Below are 18711 nucleotides of genomic sequence, written 5' to 3' on the forward strand. Positions count from 1 at the left end.
GCCCCGGTGGCGAACGGAATCGCCCTCTTATCCACTCGCCTGACGTCCCGAACGTGATACCATAATGCTTATGTACCCACGTAAGGGTCTCATCACCGATCCACTCAATCCAGAGGATATCATCATACAAGACGATCAGTTTCCCGAGTTCTTCGAGAGCTCCCTTCAGTACCAACAGCACCAGCACCAGCAACAAGAAGACCAACAGTCCCAGGCCTACCTGCAAGCTCCTTTCGACTTCCAGCCCAACCACTTGAATCGCCTTCATCACCTCGGCCAGTTCGCCTCTCCGCCCTCCTCCGCCCCTTCTTCCCCCACCTTCTCCTCCCCCACCTTCTCTATCCCCTATCCTCCGGCGACGGCGACCGACAGTCAGTCTTACGGGGCTCCTTCAATGACCCCCGCGTCCTCCTACAACCCGTCCTTTGACATTCAGGGTTCCGCCTCGCCTGCTTCACAATACCTCCCCCAATATCACTCTTCATACTATACGCCCATGTTGGCTCAACAACCCATTGCCAGCAACCAAGGTTGGGATAACAACCTGCAGCTGCTGAGCCCCGCCCGCATTGCCTTCCCTCAGAAGGCCTCCCCCGGCTCTGCCTCTTCTCGCTCAGCGCACTCGCACTCCATCTCCCCGAACGGTCACCAACGATCCCACAGCTCATCCAAGCCGCTGCCCACACCTGTGCAAACACCGATTCAGAACTCTTTTCTGGCCGCACCCTTCCAGACTTACGACCCATTGACCCAAGATGGGAGTGTGGAGGTGGAGTCTGTGATGAGAAAGGCCATTCTGGATCAACAGCAGAAGCACCAGCAATCTCCCCCGCAGCAGCAACAGAGTGACTACTCCCTGGCCCCCTCGGTGTCGACGGTGAGCCATAACTCGCCCGTGACCCCCCAGACCAGCCTGGATGAGCTCGACGAGTCCAAGGCGATGACCACTGGTGAGAACCGAGTTCCTGCTCTCTTCTGGCCCCTGGATGACTACTTACCCTGCGATGTGCTTCCAGATTACAACAGCAACAACAGTGGCATGATCGGTATTCCCAAGCTAAATCGCACCATTTCCGACATTTACCAAGACGAACTCTACCAGCCCACGATCATGGCGGCTCCCCAGATGCAGAAGCCAATGGGCCAGAATCTCCTGGCCCCGCGAAATGTCATCGCCGACCGCCTGCAAGCCGCCAACCAAGGCCACATGTCCGCTCGATCAGGATCGCCTGCGATGGGCATGCGTCGGGATCGCTCCCCCTTCCGCCAAAACTCTCCGTTTGCTGCCGACCTGAGCCAAATGGCCACCAGTGTCCCCATGCCGCAGAACGTCATGAGCATGGCCTCCTCGGCCGCCCCTCAGACTGACCTCAAGACTATGTCTCCTAAGGACGCCCTCCTGGATTTGGACGAAAGTGCTGATACTGCGATGCCCACCATGTTCCCTCCTCAGGGCGACTTCAACCTGGGGGATGCTCTGGGACTCCGCCGTGAGAGCTCAGGCTCTATGCGCCCCTCGCAGGCTATGTCCTCCATGGAGGCTTTCCCCAGCCAATACGCGACGACGGTGCCCCAAGCGGCCACCCTCAACTTCCAGCGCCCGCAAGCCAACTTGCTCCAGCAGACCCCCGACTTCCCGGCCTCGCTGTCCCGGTTGGAATCGACCGGCAGCGACCTACAGTCGGGTGAGTTGACCCCGCAAGGCAAGGTTTCCGTGCCGGACGTGCTTGCTCGCCCCAGCAACACCTCCTCGGATGCTGGCACCTACACTTGCACCTATCACGGCTGCACACTCCGATTTGAGACCCCGGCCAAGCTCCAGCGCCACAAGCGGGAGGCACATCGTCAGACCACCCCTGGTGGTCATTTGATTACTCGCGATACCTCGCTGCGCAATTCGCAGGCTGGCCCGCACCGCTGCGAGCGCATCAACCCCTCTACTGGAAAGCCCTGCAATTCGATCTTCTCCCGGCCCTACGATTTGACTCGCCATGAGGATACGATCCACAATGCGCGCAAGCAGAAGGTCCGCTGCCATCTGTGCACGGAAGAAAAGACATTTAGCCGCAACGATGCGCTGACGCGACACATGCGAGTGGTTCATCCGGAAGTTGATTGGCCAGGCAAGCAGCGTCGCCGGGGAAGAGACTGAACGCTTCCGAGGAAAGTTCTCATCCGATCACCTCACGCATCACCATGACGAGAACCCTTCGAACGCCAATGACGTTAGGTCCCACTCCCGATATGGACTAGCCCCACTCTGGTCCCCGATCGGCGGCGTCTGCTTCCCCCTTTAGATTTGCGGGACCGTCGGCCTGCATGGTTGGCGGCCTTGTGGCCTGAATACCCATCCCTCCACCGAGTTCGACTCTGTGTGACCCACCACTGACGTCATCTCGAGTAATGTTCCCCATCCTTCGAGCTGACGTCGATCGTACGTCGACGATCGAACTGCCGCGACACAAACAGATGATGACGCATCCCGTTTTCTGTGTCGCTGCACAGCTTCCCTCCCTCCCCCCTTCCTAGCTGTTTCTGACGTGTGCGGATGTGCTTGGCGCCAAATGGATCCATGTTTGATCCTGGCTGGCATTTTGTCAATCTTTTGTTGGACCGAAAAGACCCCATCACACTTGTATGTTGCGTATGGGGACTGTCTTGTATGTTTCCCTCGCTTGCAGCTTTTCATGTCTGTTACGAAAAACCCTCATACTGTATTATTATCATTGTTATTATTTTTTTTTGTTTTTGTTTTTGCGTGGTTACTCGAATCGTCTGATTGTTTTTGTTTGCGTTGTATTCTCGACGATTTTCACGCGGTGATGTCTCTGTGCATGCGTATCCCTTCTGCATTGGCTGGTGCTTTTGTTCCCCCAACTTCATTTATTTGGGCTTCTGATTCCGGTGGTGTTTGTGTACCTCATTCATGGGTGGCTTGGATGATCTGATTTCAGTGGCTTTTGTGTCATTTGGTCTTTGTTTTGGTTTCACGTTCTGCATGCCATTCTCGCGCTGCCAGTACAGTCCCGGGCTTGATGGCTGTATAATATGGTGGGAAAAACTTTTGTAAATTATGACTATGTGATGTATACTCATGATAGAAAATCTGTCGAATACGATCCAAAACCGAACCAACCATGCCTGTGCTCCCTTTGTAAATCCAACTACCCAACAAGCCCGCCTCGATAGCTTCCGAACGTCAATAGCTCAACTCACAATACTAGCGAACATCACAGCTGACGAAGGATTCTAAAAAAAAACAAAGAAAGATACCATCAACCCTCTCACCATACACCCGCCTCCCGTCCCTTTTCTCCCTCACACTCACGCCCAAAATAACAAACCCATGCACACAAACCCCCTGTCTCCCTCGCATACCTCCATATAGATCCCCACCGAGACATGACCCCTCCTTTCCAACGCCCATCCCCACTCTAGCTTACCAGCTCAGCCCAAAATTGAAACACCACCACTAGCACCCCCGGCACCACCTGCATCGATCTCCCCCACCCTAGTGCACCCGCGGGAAGACCACGCCCCACACTCAGAAACCCCCCGGACTCCTCCATCCAATAATTCCCCTCCACCAATCTCCATTCCTCCCTCTCACCCACTCCCACAAGCTTTCTTTACGGGCCCATTGGCCTCCCGGGAAGTCGCTCCGAAAGTCCCGTAGGCTGTCCGCGCTCCACAGGGGCTTTTGTTTGTACAGGGGGCATGCGAATGCGAACCAGACCCTTCTTGAGTTCAGGTGCTAGCAGGGAAGGGACTGAGGAGGTGGGGGTGGAGAGCGGAAGGGGCTGCGTGGATAGCACGCATTGCCGGCGACTTCTCACCTACATGTACGTACCGCGGGTGCCCTTCCCATTGCCGGAAGTGAGTGCTGGGCCCCAGGTTGCTGGGTTTGCTGGTAGTGGTCCACGGTGCCAAGTGGATGGGTGCCCCAGAGCCGGTACAGTAGATATAGGTGTAGCGAGCTTAATTGGCTGGGGAAATGGTAAGAGGTGGGGGCTGTCAGCTCGTTCAAATTCCTAGGATTTGAGTTGTTTCCAAAAAGGTAGAGAGAGAGAGAGAGAGAGAGGAGGGAGAGAGTTTCATTTATTCCAAATCGATAAGAGTGACTGTGGAATTTCTTTATTTTTTTTTTCTTTCCCCTTCTCTTGTGTTGTGGCTACGAGTAGAAGGACTCGGGTTTATCTGGTTTCCATTCGAGTACTTGAGTATTTGAGCATTCATATTAATGGTCAACGTGGTGTGGTGCGTTGAGAAGTATACCTAGGGGTCTTTTTTTATAGTTAGGACACGACTATCGATATGGGAAATCTAAGTCTGCATTGATGTCTGGTCTACATATTCTCAGGTTCACAGATTGACGCTTGGATTTTCTAAGCTAAGGCACCTTGCAACTGGCTTTTTGATTCATGGATTCCTTGTATCCCTCGAACCTAAGAGAGAAGAGACAAAGGGAGAGGGGTTCGGTGGAAGGACTCGAGGATCTGCTCTTCCTCTTCATAGATCATAGGTTTATACTCGGTCAAGGTGTCATTTTAAACCATATCCAGCACACACATGAAATACAAGAGCGGTCGGGGATTTCAATTGCAAGCTTTGAACCTCGGAATGGATCATTAATCAATTCTCGAGGGTGGAGCTGGACGTGATTGCAGTCGTGCAGCCGGAAATAATCTCCGCTCGAGAGTGTGGTGGTCATATCGGGTGCAATTGACTTTTCAAAAACCGTGTTCGTGTGTCCCTGCGCCGTCGTCGCATCCTGCCCGTATAAACCTTCCAATGGGCTATGGGAGGAGGGTCGGGGTACGTGTTACTTGTGGAGAACGATGGACGATGGAAGGATTGGATTGAGTCGGGGGGGGATGGGCTGACGGGTGCGATTGGAAGGTTTGGCGGGGGGTGGTTTGTTTCAGTGACCGCAGATCCAGTCACGGCACAATCAATAAGGATTGAAGAGTGGGAGCGGAAATTGGGGTTTGTGGGCTTGTCAGTTGGTGATCTGATCTCAATGTTCAGAGGTGGATCGGGGTGGAGTTTGTATTGAGTGGGATTGCAGCTGTAGATACAGTATGGGGGAATTTGGGGAGGTCGGGGTCCACAGTGGAGTTGGTGGCTTGTTGGACGGGGGCCTCTCTGAAGCTGTGTTGAAGGGACAATGGATATGTTTGTTGCTGGTGCGGGTATTCCGCGCGTACGAGGACGGCGTTATCGATAACAGTTGGCAGCGGGTTGGGTGGACCCTTAGGTATTCTTGGGTATTGGTCGTAATGTGGTATTGGGCGGGATGATTGGTGTCGGTATAGAGCTGTGGCGGTGCGGTCGATGAGTCATTGGGGCGAAGGTTGAACTTGGACGACAGTTTCCGTGGTCAGTCAACTGGTCAACTTGCGTTTTCTCCCCTACCTGTTGCTAATTTGGGCATAGCGCTGGTGGGGGTAGCAATGCTGCCTGGTGGAGTGTGGATTGGTCGGCGTGCGTGGTTGGCATGTGGTTGGATTTCTTCTGGAATGCATTGCGCAAATGGCTTGCATTAGGTGGGCAGATCTGTCTCAGGTTGGGTATACTTGTACTGTACCGAGACTTTCGCTATTTCTAGTGATTGGTCTAACTGCAGAGTTTTCCAAAATAGAAATCTGCATGCAGGTTAGTATTGTATGGATAATAGCCACAAGTCTCATCTTGAGTCATTTGCAGATGACTTGATGGCTTGGTGGCTTGGATGCCCTTGACGATAACTTCCTAATCCTGTCGTATTTGACATTCATGAACTTTGGGCACGCATGTGATTGAAACGGGATTGAAAAGACCAAAGCTGAAACATGCCGAAATACAGCGGTCTACAAGGCTTGGCTAGGAGATGAAGATGTGGCGGAGTCAGGCACAGGCAACACAATATCGTCCAGTGAGAGAACATGGAGTAATACCACACAATTCTTCCATGAGAAAACACATTTGACAGCTAGGGAGGCGAAACGAATTGAAGTTTGACCCCCTGAAAGGTACATCCTTTCACATGCAAAGTACTAGTAGGACAATATCAATCAGCTAACATGTTGCCATCCCACAATAGTCGGATTTCGCAGAAGCAGCTAATGTCGCACTCGATATGATGACTCCAGTAGACATTGTATTAGTAGCAATAGTTGTGTTGAGCGTCGGTAGTGAGTGGTCGCAGGTCCTGCTCCTGCCAAAAAATCTGTATATTCATAGATAGAAGTGTCATCCCCACTATGAAACATGAGCCTGGTTGACTGCCACCCTTTTCATTTCTTGCTAGTGCATGCGATAGGGTTCTCGTCCTATAGCTTCAATTTACAGATCATTATAAGCCCTTGACTCAGAGATTTCTCTTGAAAATTCCGGTCTTTTTCGGAGTCGATATAAACCATCAGATATACGCGAAGTCAGCTCTGAATCTTTCAACATAGAAAGCACCTTGGCAAATACAAGCATCTCCTAACATGGAATTTTGGCATTCCGTAGCTTCCAATGAAACTGAGTTTACCCTCCTGAATAGTTCATTGGCGATTCTTGGTCGATGTCCTTCAAAAAGCCTACCAAATGAACTGAAAACTATACCAGTGTTATATCGCTATGACTCAAAGCAATGTTTTTCCTTTTTTCTCAAAGTGGTTCTCTTCATCATAGAGTTCAATTAAAGTAGCGAATATAAGCTATATCAGAGGATGTCGAAAAAAATTTGGCCACCTCTACTCATTGTTCAAGAATGCCATCATCAAGTACAGGCTTGATCTTGAGGAACTATCACACACTAAGAACCGTTCTAATAGAAGAGAGCTTATTGAATCGCTCTCTTACAACCCAAATGTTGCCCTTCCTTATTTCTGGAAATTCTCTCGCTCACAAAGGATCATTATATATTTAAAGATTCGGAATATTGATACAGCCATACTTTTGAAAGAAAGTATACCACGCGTACCACGCGTACCACACTCACTCAATTTATCAATAGATATGAGTCAATCAGCCATGCACGCTGGGTTCTTCATCATATCGGAGGCTAACTCTGGAGGATGGATGCAGTAGAGCCACATGCCCTACGTCCAACAATCTTAATCATGAGTTTCAATCGAGACTTCTATAGCAAAGTACACTTCAACTTCCAACACATCCTTTATCTAAAACCCCAGGGCCAATTCTCCTTTGATTCCCTTCGCACCCTGAATGATGTTATGATAGGACTCGAAAATATCCTTGGAACGAATCTTTTATGACATTGTTCATGTGTCAAGAAAATGGATCGTCACAGGATATTTACGTATTGTTCACTACCCAACCCACTGTTCGTGTGTCTCTATTTACCTGGAAGATGCCATTCGAGGTCTCTGTGCGCTTCGGTCTTAGATCTAAAATCCATTTCTCTCGCTAGTCTCTCCCTCCCCCCCCCCCCCCCCCCCCCCTTCTTTCTGAATTTCATTCCACAGACCTTTCTCATTATCGCGTCTTGGAAAACAAGGTGAATTTACCCGCTATTCCACAATGACCCGACATCTCTATGCTTGGAAGGGGAAGAGGGGCTCATGAGGGGTTTCCTATTCCTAGATTTCTAAGCAAGAATGTTTCTAGCAGACGATGAAGGGCATGATGAGCACCATGAACATAGAAATGAAAAGAATGCAGATACCACGCCCCGGATTTGAACTGCTGACATCGATTGACCATCAAAACATGCGGGGGCTCCACACCCAACGGAGCAGCTTCGCCCGCTTTTGACGCTCCGCAATCAGGCACTTCGAACACATTCTGATACTCCATATATTTAATATTGGTCAAATTCGATCAAAAAAAGACCTCAACTTGAAGAATGATCCGGGAGCAACCTGCACAAATTGCCAATATACATCCCCAGAGGCTCTCAAATGTGAGGTAATCTTACGCTAAGCCGTCACAGGGTCCCCAAGTCAGACTCGTGGCCACGCCCCGTTGCTCAAGTTACTCTCTGCAAGGGAGGGTTTTACCAACTGAGCCACGGGGGGAGGTGTTAGCACTTACCATTCATTTGGGTTAGTTATGGGTGCTTCTTCTTTCATTTGGTGGGATTTTGTTGGCTGGAATTTGGGGTGTCGTCATTCGGAGCTGCTGTTCTGAGAACCTTGGTGGTCATTAGGTAGATACCCTTTCCCTGGTCCCTGAGACTCCTGTTTTTCTTAGTCATTGCTCAAGACCTTTTGAAAACAGTAAAAAGACAGCCTTCATTTTCTTATTGTTGCTCATGATAAGCATGTGATGCAACATTCTGTGACATCGCATAGCAAGAAGGGAGTGTTTTGCTTTTCTTACGCTTCAATATATTTTCCATCTTGAATTATTCTATCTATTTATAATTCTTACTCATTCTCATTTTTCATCATCGTACCTTTTCAATTTGCTTTGTAATAGTTTGATCTAACTGAAGCAGTAGTAATATAAATGAAATATTTAAGTTTGTCTCACTTTGATTATCTCTTGAACATCTTATGCCGTGAAAAATAACCGGAAATACCTTTGTACGGCCATATTTTTAAAATATAATGAGTCACTAAAATCTATTCATCTGTTTCATTAAGACACATAGAGATTCTATTTCCAGAATTTATTGGCTCGTATATTTGAATGGTCATCAATTTCTCGATAATGATGTGATTCCACGCTCTGAATAGACTCGTCATGCCGAAAGGAACTTTTCAGTATCGATGTAAATGATGTCGTTGTTTCCAATGTGGGCAATCCATTTCCGCCTCAATAAGCTAATTTGACATTAATTGTCCTCATAACCTAGCACCGAAACATTGGATACAACTCATCAAGCCTTTAAACACACTCGGTCTTGATACTGATCAAAGTAGTATCAACCTCGAAGCACTGCTTCTCACTGTCGACGCTAACAGTCTCATACAAGGTCGAGTCGTCACAGCCAGAGGCAGTGTAGGTGTTCAGGACCGGGGAAGTGCCATCGGCGCAGGAGCCAGATTCAACATAGGCGGAGAAAGACTTGATGGGAAAATTCTCGACGTTGAGACAGGATCCAGCATAGGCATTACCAGCATCGATACTGGTAGTGTTGCAACCAGCAAAATAGTAGCCGGCGTACCCAACAGTAGGGTTCGCAGCTGCAACAGCCAGGAATGCGGAAAGAAGAGAAACAGCCTGTTTAATCGTATCAATACATGATATTGCCATTTGTCAAGAGAGTCAAAGGGGTTATGGGATGGCGGATTTCCGTAGTACCTTGATCATCATCTTGGATAATGGAAGTTCAGATTGAACAATTCTTTTGTTGAGGAGAGATGTTGTAAAAGTTTTGCTTCGAGATAATTGTCTATTCCATCGATGTGAGGGAAATACATGTCTATTTATATGTTTGTTCTCAAAGCAGGCCATCTGAAATGGTCGACACGGGCTTTCAACTCTCATCAGGCTGGAACCCAAACAGCAAATTTTTGATACCTCAGCTGAGGTGGAGATATGCCATTGAGGATGGCTTTGCTAATTTTAGATGAAGACTTACGTATGCTTGAGGCTTTAGTGTCCATTCTGCTGTCAAGAATAAGATCGGTTTGCGAGATCAGCAACCTTACTAGCCTTATAAAGATAGCGTCCAGTTTGGCATCCTTTAAATTGGGTCAGCTTACTGAGGGGATGATGGATACTCACTGCTGCTTAGTGGGGTAAAGCTTACTTGAGTGAATTGCACATATTCCGGATTCCGAATGGGTAATAATCCGTGAAACATGTTGTCCTGGAATACTTGTTGTGTTGAGTTTGACAGAAGTATTTGAATGCCAGCTGTTTCACCCATCATATAGTCCTTCCGATGTTCTACCAATGGCTTTGTGTATTTCAATGGCACCAATTATTACTTACTAAAGTATCATATTTGACCTCAAGAATGTTCTATTTTGGAGCGACAGGTGTGGATCTGGTCCAAATGCTTCGGTAATCGACTAATGCAGACTCATTCAGTCTTCGCATCTCAGTTGGTATAATTGATCATTTACCCAATGAAGGTATTTTCTCGGACTATTTCATTACTTTTACCGACATGCCAAGCGCCTTGGCGAACCGTCAAACACCACCGGCGAGTCCGGACACCGAAGGGGCTAGCAGCTCATTAGCTGGGATCTAGCGAGGATCGGGTACCAAATCTAGGTATGAAGAAAGAAGTCTTTCTTATAGCAATTGTGCATGAAATTCGATACTACAATCAAAAATCAAGTATACCAACGATCGAGATCCGAGCCTCGAAATTGACGATAAACTAAACTTTTCGTCCTCGCTACTCAATTTTTGAATTAAAGGGTTCTCAGTCTGGACCCTCCCGCCCGCTCAAAAGAGCACTAAAAATTACTAACCACTAAAATACCAGCTCTAGACATGGTGTTAGCCTCTCTGGTGCAGAAACCGGCGGCCCTGAACCGGACCCTCACTCGGTTCAACTCAGGTGGTTGCTCAACTGCTCGCTTGAAATTGCCAGAAAAACAAAGCCCCACATCTGTCCTTCAGCTGCCCGCTTCGACGTGAACGGCTAGCCTCACCGCCCTTTTTGGATAGTTCAGAAAAACATTCATCTGTTACTAGATACGGAGCAGTCTATGTTCTTCTTTCATGTTCGAAGTATCGGGAAAATATCAGAACAACTCAATCTCCATAGCGTATCTGATATTTTCTGCCTTCCCCTTGCTACCAGCACTACACTTGCCAATAGGATATTTTGCTATGCTGAAGCCTGCTCAGTCCTAGATGCCGGCCACAACGATTTCATCTCGAGTACTAGAATTCAGGATTGACCAGGCCAGCATGCAGAGCACAGTGGGTCTTCCATAATCGAAATCATTCGGATGGCGCAACATACAGCAGTACTCGACGTAGCGTTCCTTGTTTGAGACAAACAAGATGCTCTTTCATTTCATAATCAAATCAATAATTCAACTGGTCAATTAATCAAGTAATTCTTCAATGCCAGATGGTAAAATATCAATCAGACAACCATTTTGAATCCATGTACTGTTGCTGACCCAAAAAAAAGCACACGTGGGTCATGTGACTTGACGGTTGCTGCCCCTGATTCAATTGACGGAAAAACTGTCTTTTTGTATCTGCGGTCTCACATACATACACAATAATACCTCCACAGCGGTGACATAATGATTGCACCAGTATCACATTATATATAATGCTCACGCTACCCAATGAACTACTGCATGACTTTGCATATCATATTGAAGAAGAAAGTGGCCTACTAGCCGTCGCCCAAATAAACCACCGTACGTTTCCGTTTTCAATCCGATCTTATATCGAAGAAATATGCTGGGATCTGACAGCTGCGCTTTTTTCTTGGTTGCCATCATAGGAAACCTTCAAAATATGACTTTTGCGGCCAATGTCTCAACTCGAGCCAATTGTCGGTATACTGGGCAATTGAGACCTCACTAAATCATGTGAACATCATGGTATATTCTATAATCTAGAACCTATCGCCCCTTTCTCCTACATTCAGAACAGAGTCATATGGGATAGTAAAGCTTTACTAGAATCGAACTATTTCTTTTCATATTTTCAAGATATTGATGGCAAGACACCTCCTTTTCATGTTGCAAAACGGGGTGCTCTGGAGACTTGAAAGCTTTATACCATTTGAGAAATTTCAAATTCAGCAAATGGGAAGGTATTATCTGTGAAATCCCGGTATCCAGTATAATTTGAACCTGTAGGATAGTGATGAGTAATAGAGGGGAGAAGTCGACCCTTCGCCTCTTCATATGTTGCCCTTGTACGCGGCTTATTGCGTTTATTTGGAACCTTCCATCAATTCCAGGCCTCAGGTTATAGGCCTTCTATGTTCTGGAATACAAAAAGGGCTTCTACTATTACCCGAAGGCACACAATGTGTTTATTTATTCGATCACGTGATTATGGTTGGAAAAGGCATCTCTATATCTCTGATATGAAGGGCATCTGTGCGGGGCTGTAGGACACCTGCAATAATGAATATTAAGATATATACATAAGAGTCCTTCAGAAATATCAGAGCCCGTGAAAAAAAACCCCCCCTTTAAACCCCGGCTCCTCGACCTCTGAGAAAACAGGCTTAGATGGCATACATACAGCCCAAACACTGGTTCGCATTAAGATATTCCCTAGAGATAAGGGTCACACATTACACACATATGATTAAAATAATAAGCAGAGTGGATCAATAATTTGTGTGGAAGTTTGGAAAGATTTTCCTTTGTGGTATCCAAAAACCCTCTCACATAGTTGCGAGAGCTTCATGAAGCTTATGTTTTTTACAATATTCTTCATGAAACACGCTCTAAATTGTATTTTCCTTGATTAACAGACCGCATAAAACTGGATTTGAATGTATCTTCAGAAATATCTATCTAAATATGGTATTTGGGCTAGATCATCACTTGAGGGGGAAAACTTTAGATTTGAACCAATTGGAGACTAATGGTTGGATTTGCGTTTATAATCAACAAGATCCCTCAATATAATCAAATGGAATCATATTTTCGATTACTCTTCTCTTATGAATCTCATTTCCTTTGTCCTGTTCTTTGTGAAGTCAAAAAGGACGGAAAAGTCAGTTGTCTATTTTGAAAGGGGGAGCTTGGAGCGGCTTCATCAATGGCATTCCAATATTTTCCACTATTAGAGATTTTGACTCAGGCACTTTTCTATTGCTGCAAGAATGAGACCTCTGTCGAAATGGAGGCCGGGTTCCAGGGGCGGCTCAAGCGGCTGAAAATCTTATCGCGCGAGTGGCAAAAAAGCCAAGCTTAAGAACGAATAGTTGTAATACTGAATCCAAAGCCGTCTCAAACCCCAATTGAACTTGATCAAGTTCCCTCGATTTATTTCAAACAAATTTCTTGGACAGAGAGGCTTCTCATGGTAAAATTCCCCAAAGCAAGGCGTGGCCTCTTTATTGCCGCCCTTGAAATGGTTCGCCATGGCTTCCCACACCCCACCTGAAAAACGCTTATCCGCTGAACCCACTTTCCACACTCTCCTGGCCACTGATATTCTTGTGAATTGGAACCTGTGATGAACTCATTGTGGAAAACGCTGTGGAACGAACTGTCGTGAATCGCCACTCCCAACGCGTAAGCGACCATACCCCACAAACCCCTTCTGTACTATCTCCATGAATTTATGGAGTAAGGGCGAAGCCGATAAGTTATCCTGTGGAGGTATGCCCGTGGGGAGGCCGGTTTCTGGGGGGATTCTCTCACTAGACATTTTCTTCTTCCTCCAACCACCCATTACCCATTCCTAACCCCTTTTCTCATTGAGAACACTACACCATGGCTATATCCATGGAAAGGCAGCAGCCCGCGGCGGTAGACCATGAAGTCGAAGAAGCATATGCCAAACGCGACATGGATTTCGTGGAGCGTGCGGCAGATTCATCCAATTTCAATGCAGAGACAGCTCAATTATCCAAACCACACCGGGATTATTTGATGGAACGCCATGGCACTCTGGATCTCGATCCTCTCCCTGCAATGGACCCTGCAGATCCTTACAATTGGCCAGAATGGAAGGTCAGTGCTTCCAAGCAATTCTTAGAGCCAGCATCATGATCACTGATAAAATTACGAGGTCTACAGAAAGTAATGAATCTAACGCTTGTCGCCTTCCATGCATGCATGGGTACTTTTGCCGCTGCCGGAATTATACCAGCATACTCAAATATCGTTGAAATGTATGGTGTTTCCAATCAGTCGGCAAGTTACCTGACGTCACTCCAAATTGCGGTACTCGGTGGTGCACCACTTTTCTGGAAACCCATATCCCATCGCTTTGGCCGTCGTCCAGTATTTCTTCTGTCCCTCATCTGCAGTCTAGTGTGCAATGTGGGGTGTGCGAAGAGCACTACCTATGGTTCGACAGCTGCGTGCAGAGCCCTTTCGGCGTTCTTCATCGCACCAGCCTCGGCCATTGGAAGTGCCGTGGTAATGGAAACAACTTTCAAAAAAGATCGTGCTCGGTACATGGGGATTTGGACCGTGATGATTACATTAGGAGTCCCGCTTGGACCTTTCATTTTTGGTTTCGTTGCATATCGAGCTGGTTATGAGTGGATCTATTGGGTCCTAGCGATGGTAAAAAATCCTTCACTCCTATCCCTTCCAGTCTTCCAGGAAACTTGCTAATATTTGGTGGTTAAAGATCAACGGCGGCCAGTTTATCCTTTATCTCTTCTTTGGTCCTGAAACCCGCTATGTGGATAGTGGTGAGTGGCGAGAAGAGTCTACATTCAAGAGAGAATATATCTCTATCCGCCGCATTGACCCTACACCCTTTACCTGGTTCGAGTTCGTCAAGCCCCTGACTATGGTCACTCATCCTTCTGTGGTTCTGCCAACTTGCGCCTATGCTATGGTCTTTCTCTTCAGCAACATCATGACAACCGTGGAAATCCCAGCGCTTCTACAGACAAAATTCGACCTCAATACCGAACAAGTTGGACTTCAGTTTCTAGGTATGATCATTGGATCTGTTATCGGTGAGCAGATAGGCGGCAACCTGTCGGACTACTGGATGAGAATGCGCACAAAGCGGATTCAACAAAATCCCGAACCTGAATTCAGACTTTGGCTGAGTTATTTTGGGTTTTTTCTTACCTGCGTGGGCTTGATTATTTTCCTAGTCTGCACGCAGGAAGCTCCTGCGGGTCATTGGACTGTCTCCCCTATCATCGGCACAGGAGTGGCTGCTGCAGGGAGTCAAATAGTCACCACGGTCATGATCACTTATGCGATCGATTGCTACCCTCAAGAAGCGGCGAGCATTGGTGTCTTTATCACGTTTGTTCGACAAATATGGGGCTTCCTTGGGCCCTTCTGGTAAGTTACCTTGAAAAGTCATAATCGCTGAAACAACTGACACTTTATTCAGGTTCACATCACTATTCGATAGTGTTGGCGTGGCTGCTAGTTCAGGCGTTGTCTGTGGTATGATCGTGGCTGTCAGTGTCCTTCCGACTATTGTGATACAGGCCTATGGCAGCAGATGGAGATAATAAAAAGAAGAGCTGGGCCTCACCTGAGTCTTCTTGCTCATTACAAAGGCATCATTGAATAAATCAATGATGTATGACGATTTTACATACACTTTCATAGAGCTTCAGATATATAGAACTGGTTATTTAGGTATAGAATGATATCATCGCAATTTGCTCATACGAGTACCAAAACCTCACAAAACGTGGAAACTCAATAAGATATGTTCAGAATCAATTTCTAATATGTGATTCGATATAAACATAAAGAGAGTTATGTATACTTGATACTTGCCGAGGCTAAGTAGCCACATAGATACTATGAACATATCTTAGTTGACAGGAGCCTCCGAGTCGTGGAAAGAGCCTAGCTTGAGAAGCTTCTTCGCGTTGTCACGGCCGATGCGGCGGTAGGCATCAACACCGCCAACAGCTTCCTGGATGGCTTCGGCATCGTTATCCCACCAGCCACAACCGTTCTCAATGGTCTCGTAAGGGTAGTCAACGCTGAACAGAACGCGATCGGCACCAATCTCGTTGACAACATATTTCAGAGTAGAAGTGGAGAAGTGTCCACTGGTGGTGATCCAGATATTCTGCTTGAAGTAGTCATAGATGGTCTTCTTGGCCATAACACGGCCTTCCTCGTTGGCGATGGGACGCTTGACATCTTCAAACCAGTGGTTGATACGCCAGAAGTCGAAGGGAATGTGCTCGCCCTGGTGGCCAATGATGACCTTGGCGGTAGGGAAGCGATCGAACACACCGTTGGAGATCAGGCCGAGAGTATGCAAGCTGACACCGTTGGCAAAGGACAGAGGGGGTCCAATCAAGTTCTGGCGCTGGGCGTACAGCTTCTCCAGGACGACATCACAAGGAGCAGCGGGATGGATGTACAAGGGGACATCGAGCTCAGTGAGAACCTTCCAGAACTCATCGTATGCGGGCTGGTCATAGTAGAGGTAAGTCTCGCCTTTGGGGCCGGAGTGCTGAAAGTCGCAAAGAAGAGCACCGTGGAAGCCGAGCTCCTGAACACAGCGACGAAGCTCCTGGCCAGCTTGCTTAGGGTCGTGCATGGACAGACAGGCGAAAGCACCCATACGGTCGCGGTGGTGCTTGATTTGCTCGGCAGCCCAGTTATTGGTTTCAAAAGCAGTCTTCTCCGCCAGGGCCTTGTCGGAAATACCCTGGATACCGGGAACGGTCAGGGAGATGACGGTATAGCCAATGCCGTGAGCGTTTGACAGACGGACACGCTCATCGTTGACGTCGTGGATCTGGCGCATGTAGCGAACACGGTCCTCGGGGGCAATGTACAGGGCAGCCTCGGCCTTGGACTTTTCCTCCTTGCCGGCACGCTCGTAGGCTTCTTCGAGAACGACCTTGCCCAACATGTTGAGAGTCGAAGTGGAATATAGAAGTAGATTGAATAGAAAGCTTTACTGGTTTTTTGGATGATTCGTTTTGTCTTGGGGCTTCAGAGGCTTTATATACATGAGTATCGCCAGCATTTCCGGCTCAATCGGCGTACCTCACCTCAAGTTTACGAAAGACTTGAGATCATTTTTCCGATCTATCCGCGGCCACAGTGCGGTGTAGATGGCCAACGAATGTCATTGCGTCAATTGCGACGTTGCGGCGACAGGAGGCAGCTTTCCCCCCCCTCTTCCCCTCAACGGCGATTCACCAATGATGAAGCCGTCGGTGCGAGCAAAGGAAGAAAGAGTGGGTCTATGAGATCAGCCGTGAAGATCTAGAGACAATTAAATATCGGATCCAGAGCCTATTTAAGCTTTAAGCCGGGTCCAACAATGATTGGCAAGGCAGCTGCCAGGAATACGTCCCCGAGGAATAAACTTGGGAGGTGAGGGTACACTTCCGAAATTTCGGAAGCGGAGATGGTTTGTTTTGCCTCATCGGAACATGTCACTTTGAAATCTCCAACACTTTCGCACCGACTAACCTGCCATTGGCTATAGTGTCTCTACGGTATAATCAACTAAGCACCATCATGCCACGAGCTTCACTCGGTCAAAAGTCCAGAGCGGGATGCCGGCAATGTAAGACTCGGAAAGTCAAATGCGATGAACAACGGCCCATGTGCGGCAGTTGTTCGAAGCTCAACAAAAGTTGCAGCTTTCTTATTACGACACCCTACTTGTGGAGCTCTGGAACACTGTATCAGCAAGCGCAAAGTGGAAATATCAGCTCTTTTCGAAAGCCGATGCCCGATGCCGGGGAAAGCTCGTCCAAGGCCAAGGACAATGCAGGCTATACCTTAGACGATATGCGTCTTATACACCACTTCACCTATTGTACAAGTTCGACTTTATCAGATTGTCCAGAAGCCCACAGGACATGGGCCACAACAGTCGTCCAAATTGCATTTGCACATTCATTCCTCCTCCAGGGAATTTTGGCCCTTGCTGCTCTTCATATGGCAAATTCGAACACAGCTGACAAAGGAAGTCTGACCATCCTCGCTGCCAGTAAACAAGATGCTGCCCTCAAGGGATTTCGGTCGCAGCTGGAAGAAATCACCCCTCAGAACTGCGATGCCATTTTCGCGTTCTCCTTCCTTGCTGAATATTACATTCCTGCTTCTGCAGGTACTGTGATCAATCCCGCTGCCACGTTTATGGAAGATGACTTCTTCGACGCAATTGTGGATTGGCTTCGTTTACATCAAGGAACATCCGGTATATATAGGCAAAAGGGACACTGGATTCAAGATGGCCCTGTAGCTCCTCTTCTATGGAGTGATGTGTCAAGCAAGAGGTGTCTGTCACGGACACAGAATAACAATACCGAACAAACTGGGACGGACCAACTGCTTGGCCTTGCAAGAATATGGGATACAGACACTGCATCCACAACAAGCGAATTGCATGATAATCAGATCTATTCCCAGGCACTAGAGATTTTGGTTGACGCATTCAATCTTGCCTCAGAAGGTTCCAAGGCAAACACCGGTCGGGTGGTTTTTAATGAGCTTCTCAACAATCAAGAAGATCGCAACTATCAAAGAGCTGAAAGTTCGAATTACCTCAGTCTGTCGTATGGGTGGCTTTTTGAAGTCCCCTTTGGGTTTGTGGAGCTCCTTGAGCAACGCCGACCGGCAGCGCTTATCATTTTTGCTCACTTTTGTGTCTTATTTCAAAATGCCCCGAAGTTCTGGTGGAATAAGCCAATCCCAGCGAAGATCATAAAAGCCGTTGTTGCCGTGCTTCCCCGAGAATACCACAGGTGGATCGAATGGCCAACACGCGAAGTATTGGGTGCTGACTGTTATGCAACGTGAAGATTATGTTTTATTTAGAGTTGCAATAGTTCCAAATGACTATTTACGTGTGACATATTGATCTACAAAATCTGGTAGATGCTTTTAGTTTCAGCTCACACCCAACTTAACCAACTCGGGCGCGGGATGAAGCGCACTTGAAGACCCATACTTAGTCAACCTTTGCTTGGAATTCAACTGGACCAGCCTATGAGATAAGAGTCTTCGTTATCAAAATTTTTCCTCAGTTCGCATATGGCGTCAGCCCGGCTTTTGGTTGACTATCCCCATGTTCTTCGTAGGAACTACAGTAGCTGCTCTTCAATTTGAAATAAGCACATCTCCAAAATTCTACTACAGAAGAGCCTAAGGGGTAATGTTCAAGAATAATCAGCCGGGGCTTTAGGGA

General features: G+C 47.5%; 5 protein-coding genes across 5 annotated transcripts; 3 read left to right on the forward strand and 2 right to left on the reverse strand.

Annotated features, from left to right (window-relative positions):
* Positions 1-64: 64 nt before the first annotated feature.
* N7462_005729 (stress-regulated transcription factor RPN4) lies at positions 65-2152 on the forward strand (the record flags this gene model as incomplete). The annotated part of the gene is made up of 1 exon (XM_057077447.1): positions 65-2152. One exon carries the CDS (start codon positions 65-67, stop codon positions 2150-2152), a length of 2088 nt encoding a protein of 695 aa, XP_056933027.1.
* Positions 2153-8823: 6671 nt separating this feature from the next.
* On the reverse strand, positions 8824-9745 carry N7462_005730 (uncharacterized protein; the record flags this gene model as incomplete). Its single annotated transcript, XM_057077448.1, has 2 exons — positions 8824-9159; positions 9692-9745. The coding sequence occupies 2 exons, from the start codon at positions 9743-9745 to the stop codon at positions 8824-8826; spliced, it is 390 nt and encodes a 129-aa protein (XP_056933028.1).
* Positions 9746-13322: 3577 nt separating this feature from the next.
* On the forward strand, positions 13323-15043 carry N7462_005731 (uncharacterized protein; the record flags this gene model as incomplete). Its single annotated transcript, XM_057077449.1, has 4 exons — positions 13323-13562; positions 13629-14123; positions 14191-14867; positions 14920-15043. 4 exons carry the CDS (start codon positions 13323-13325, stop codon positions 15041-15043), a joined length of 1536 nt encoding a protein of 511 aa, XP_056933029.1.
* Positions 15044-15354: 311 nt separating this feature from the next.
* On the reverse strand, positions 15355-16416 carry N7462_005732 (amidohydrolase family protein; the record flags this gene model as incomplete). The annotated part of the gene is made up of 1 exon (XM_057077450.1): positions 15355-16416. The coding sequence occupies one exon, from the start codon at positions 16414-16416 to the stop codon at positions 15355-15357; it is 1062 nt and encodes a 353-aa protein (XP_056933030.1).
* Positions 16417-17033: 617 nt separating this feature from the next.
* On the forward strand, positions 17034-18323 carry N7462_005733 (Zn(II)2Cys6 transcription factor; the record flags this gene model as incomplete). Its single annotated transcript, XM_057077451.1, has 1 exon — positions 17034-18323. One exon carries the CDS (start codon positions 17034-17036, stop codon positions 18321-18323), a length of 1290 nt encoding a protein of 429 aa, XP_056933031.1.
* Positions 18324-18711: the final 388 nt, after the last annotated feature.

Source organism: Penicillium macrosclerotiorum, assembly GCF_028827735.1.
Source record: "Penicillium macrosclerotiorum strain IBT 26536 chromosome Unknown utg000006l_segment0_segment0, whole genome shotgun sequence".
Taxonomy (NCBI): domain Eukaryota; kingdom Fungi; phylum Ascomycota; class Eurotiomycetes; order Eurotiales; family Aspergillaceae; genus Penicillium; species Penicillium macrosclerotiorum.